The sequence below is a fragment of the Pterocles gutturalis genome, unplaced genomic scaffold (assembly GCF_000699245.1).
Source record: "Pterocles gutturalis isolate BGI_N339 unplaced genomic scaffold, ASM69924v1 scaffold11858, whole genome shotgun sequence".
NCBI lineage: Eukaryota > Metazoa > Chordata > Aves > Pterocliformes > Pteroclidae > Pterocles > Pterocles gutturalis.
In genome coordinates, this window is record NW_010123198.1 from 49,980 (window position 1) to 54,113 (window position 4,134).

At 54.0% G+C, this 4,134-nt stretch overlaps 1 protein-coding gene across 1 annotated transcript in view; it reads left to right on the forward strand.

Moving 5' to 3' along the window:
* Nucleotides 1-4,134, forward strand: part of PKD1 (polycystic kidney disease 1 (autosomal dominant)) — a gene marked incomplete at both ends in the record, with an annotated part of 46,458 nt that overhangs the window by 12,826 nt on the left and 29,498 nt on the right. The window contains 4 exon segments of the mRNA XM_010077816.1: nt 11-184; nt 1,263-1,394; nt 2,973-3,148; nt 3,591-3,724. Coding sequence (XP_010076118.1) covers nt 11-184; nt 1,263-1,394; nt 2,973-3,148; nt 3,591-3,724 — 616 coding nt within the window.

A 4,134-nucleotide genomic window follows, 5' to 3' on the forward strand; every position in this document is an offset into this window, starting at 1 on the left:
CGACACCTGGTTTGCTGTGGTCAGCCTGGGCGGGCTCAGGGAGGGGCTGAGCACCCACGTGCTCGTTGCGGAGAACGCCGTGAGCTCCCAGAACATCACTGTCACCGTGAAAGTGGAGGAGCCCATCCGCGGGCTGCGGGCAATGCCTGACCCTGAGAGCAGAGTCCTGCTAAATACACGAGTGGTGAGTGGTCGCCTCTGCTTTTGGAAACGTCGGTCGCGTTTTCAGCCTGCTGCCGGTGTGGTTTGGCTCAGGAGGAGGGCTGGGGCTCAGCTCCACGCAGGTCGGGTGTAGCTCTGCTTGCTGCTAAGCGCCAGCTCCCGGGGCGTGCGGGCAGCGTGGCTGCAGACCAGGCACGCCGCACGAGGCACCGGGCTCTCCGGCAGGAAGGCAGCTCTGCTGGACGTTCACTTTAATTCCCTCCGAGGTAAGGCAGCACCTCCTGCTAGGGAATCCCAGCTTCCCAGTTCTACAGAAAACCAGAGGCATTGTGCGAGGCCAGTATTTACCTTCCTGGGACTTGTCAAGGTAGTTATTCCTGTAGGTGTTTACACTTGCTCTACTAAATCCTTACACCAGCTGGCTGAAGCTATGAAAATGTTTTATCCATCCATCAAAGTCTTGGAGTTACTCTGGTGTTTGCAGTCTTTTTTTTCTCAAATCCCCTGTCCCCAGAGCTACAGCCGAGCCCTAGGAACCCATCCAATAGCTGCCCATCAGGATCTGTGAAATGCTCTGCTCCGTCTCTGGCTGCTCGTGGCAGAACCCTGTGCCTGCAGTGCCTGTTGGCCCTTTCCTGGCTGCCACGATCTGCGCAGGAGGCACTGTTGGAGCGAGGAGGGAGCCCATCCTCTCCAGTGTCATTTTAGCCTTTGGGTCAGACCCCATCCGTGGACGGAGGTCAGGGACTCTGCTTACAGCTGTAGCTAAAGCTGAATTGTTTCTGCAAAGATCCCAGAAAGTTTTTTAGCAGGAAAGAGACCTGATCACAAGAGCAGAGCGCTCGGCTGTGGGAGCAGGCAGGATGGGTTCCACTCCCAGCTCTGCTCTTCCTTGATGGGGTCAGGGTTAGTATTTCTCCACCAGCATCAATGCCACAGATGATCTTGCACCTCTGTGTCGTGCTCTGAGAGCAGTCTTAAAGGTGTGTGATGCCTCCCAGTCTGGCTCCGCTCCCTCTCCAGTTCAGCTGGAGAGCCCCTGGGAAATGCTGTGCCTGCTTTTCTCTTGCACTAGTATGAAATGTCCTCGTGCCTTTCAGAGCTACGTCCCTGTGATGGAAGCTGGGTCAGATGTGACTTTCCGATGGACAGTAGATGATAAGCCATCTTTCACTTTTTACAATGTTGTCTTCAACGTTATCTACCAAAGCCCAGCTGTGTACAAGCTTTCGGTAAGCCAAGGCCTTTCCCCTGATACCATTGCAATCCTGGGTTTCCCTTTTGTCCCACAAGCTAAGCAGGGAGAGGAGAAGGCAGAGCTGAGTTGAGGTTTTCACTGTGCTAATGAGCTTGTCTGCTCTTCCTCACCGAGCTGCTCTTGCAAATCCAAATAGTAAATTTCTTCCTATGCTTCCTTTACGGCTGCCTTCTCTGTCTTCCTCGCCTTTGCTTTCTCCTCTTTCCTCCACGTTCTCCTTTCTGTTCCTGGAGCATCTGTCCTTCCTCCCCCCAGCAGGAAGGAGGCAGGGAGCCCCACTGCAGCAGGCAGGAGACGTGGATTCAGGAGCAGGCAGAGGCAGGATGGAAACCTGAGCCTTTCATAGGCAGCACAGAGCTTCTGCCACAAGTTCTTCTGGTCTCTGTCCTGTTCTCTTTCTGCTGGTGCAGACTGGAACACTGGATTTGGCATGACCCCAGCAGAAGGATAGAGCAGAGGCTGGGCAGAGGGAGGTGTCTGTTGTGGAACAGGAGTTCAGCTCTGGCCAGAACATCTTTCTGTATCACGCCCTGTCCTGCCACGCAGGGTCCTGGGCTGGCTCCAAGCTGCTTGATCCGTTTGCAGGGTAGCTGCTGGCCCCAGCCCTGCTCCGAGGGCACGCTACACTAATTTGCTAATTTGCAGCACTATACCGAGTAACGCAGATTTGCTGGGTGAAGCACTGTGCTGACAAGCCTGGATTGCCTTTACTTGCAGAGTTGACAAGGTGGCGTTAGTCTGGGGTCCACTGGGTTCAGTGTGACAGATCCACAAAAGCCGAGACACAAACTTGTGTTATCTGTTGGGGTGGGAGGTCTCTACTCAACCAGGTTTGAAGGATCCCTTCTGTTAGCAGCTCAGACTCTCCTGCAGGTGAGGAGGTGGCAAGATGCTTCTTCATTAGGTGCCATGCCAGTGTGACATGCCTAGATAATCTTGAGGATCTTGCTCTACTTCTGTCACATCTCTTCAGTCTCTTGCCCGTCCGTTCGCCCTTTCCCTCCTCTGCCCGGCTTTGCTCTCCCTCTCTGTGCTCACGACACCCAGGATGCTGGAGCTTGCTTGGTGTCCTTGGGTTTGTGAGTCTCTCCCATCCCCACTCTGTGCTTGGAGCCACTCCTCTGCCCCTGTCCTGAGGAACCTGGGTGGCTGTTGTCCCCTTGGTGGCAGCAAGTGCCTGTGCTCAGCGGCTGCAGACGCTGTGCAGGGCACATCGGAGCAGGCAAAAGGATAACCGGCGAGTTCAGAGGCAGAGGAGTCTCAGGATGAGCAGCTCTTCTCCTTGCCCTCTTGCTGTAGAAGCAGTCCTTCCTTGGACTGACTTTAGTGGTGGAGAGGTGGATCCAGCAAGAGGTGGCTTCTCCAGGTAGGTGACCTTCCAGTCTGTGCTGCTTTCTGGTGCCATCCAGGCTGTTGCCCCTGCCTCCCTGTCCCACCGGCTGCTCTCCTCTGCCTTAACGCACTCGCCTGCCTGGGGACCTCTTCAGAGCAGTGAAGCCCCACTCAGGAGAGGTGATCCCAAATGCCTTCTTTGTCCCACTGTCCTTCCCAGCTCACTGCCTCCAACCACGTCAGTAACTTTACGGTCAATTACAATGTCACGGTGGAGATGATGAATAAGATGAAGAACCTGACTGTGTTGGGTGTCCTGCCGGTCCTCCCTCAGAACAGCACCGTGGAGCTTACAGCAAGAGTTCAGGTTGATTCCGCTGTGGATGCCATGTTCCTGTGAGTCCTTTGCAAGTTGCCCGGATTTGGGGTCTTACCGTGCGTAGCTTACCAGCCTTGCCTGCGCTGTTCCTCTGCCCAGGGCCAGCTGATGTCAGATGGCCCGTTTCTCAGCTACTGTCCAGTTAATTTGAAATCCCTGCAAGCATGGCTTAGTCTCACTTGTTGGGACCTACAGCTGGCTGAAATACTTTTATTTTAAAGGATTTCAACACTGCATTAATACTGGATTCCTCCTCTTCTTACCAGTGCTGTGCTCCTCTCACAGCGACGGTTCTGCAGCATTGGGCACAGCTTTGATACTTGGCATTATGCTTCTTATGGTTTTTCTGGAAACCCTGTCCCTGAGCCTGAAAGCCAAGCCTAGGCCAGGCCAGGGTTCCTCTGGGATTTCCCTGATTCTCCAGCTGTGCAGTGTAACGTGGTTTGCATGTTTCTCCAGGTGGGATTTTGGAGATGGTGTCCAGGAGACATACCTGTTCAAACCTCCCTACAACAAGTCTTTCTGTGTTCCTGATCCCACTGTCCATGAGGTTGTAATCGAGCACAATGTTTCACACGTCTATCAAGACCCAGGTATGCTCAGGATGGTTCTTTGGGGATGAAGGGGCTTGGGCATTTTTGTTGGGAGGGGGCTCCAAGGCACCTTCAAATAAAACAGTGGCTTGGAAATCATTACCTCATTCCAGAGCAAACAGCCGGAGTGTCTGGAAGTCTCCAGCAGTTGCCATCCTCTGTAATGCTATTTCTAGGAGAAGTTTGTCCACGCTGTAAGAAGCAGGTCCACAGCTCACTGTCCCTTTTTTGGGCAGTCTCAGCAGACAGATGAGCGGCAGGCAGAGCGGGGGTCGGGAGCACCACTGTGGGCAGCAGGAAGGGGATCTGTTTTGTGAGCGAACAGAAGGAAAATCTTTTCTCTGTATCTGGTGGACTGGCTTCTTGCGTGGTGTTTGGTCCTCACCTGGGGGCTGTTTGTCATTTCTGCT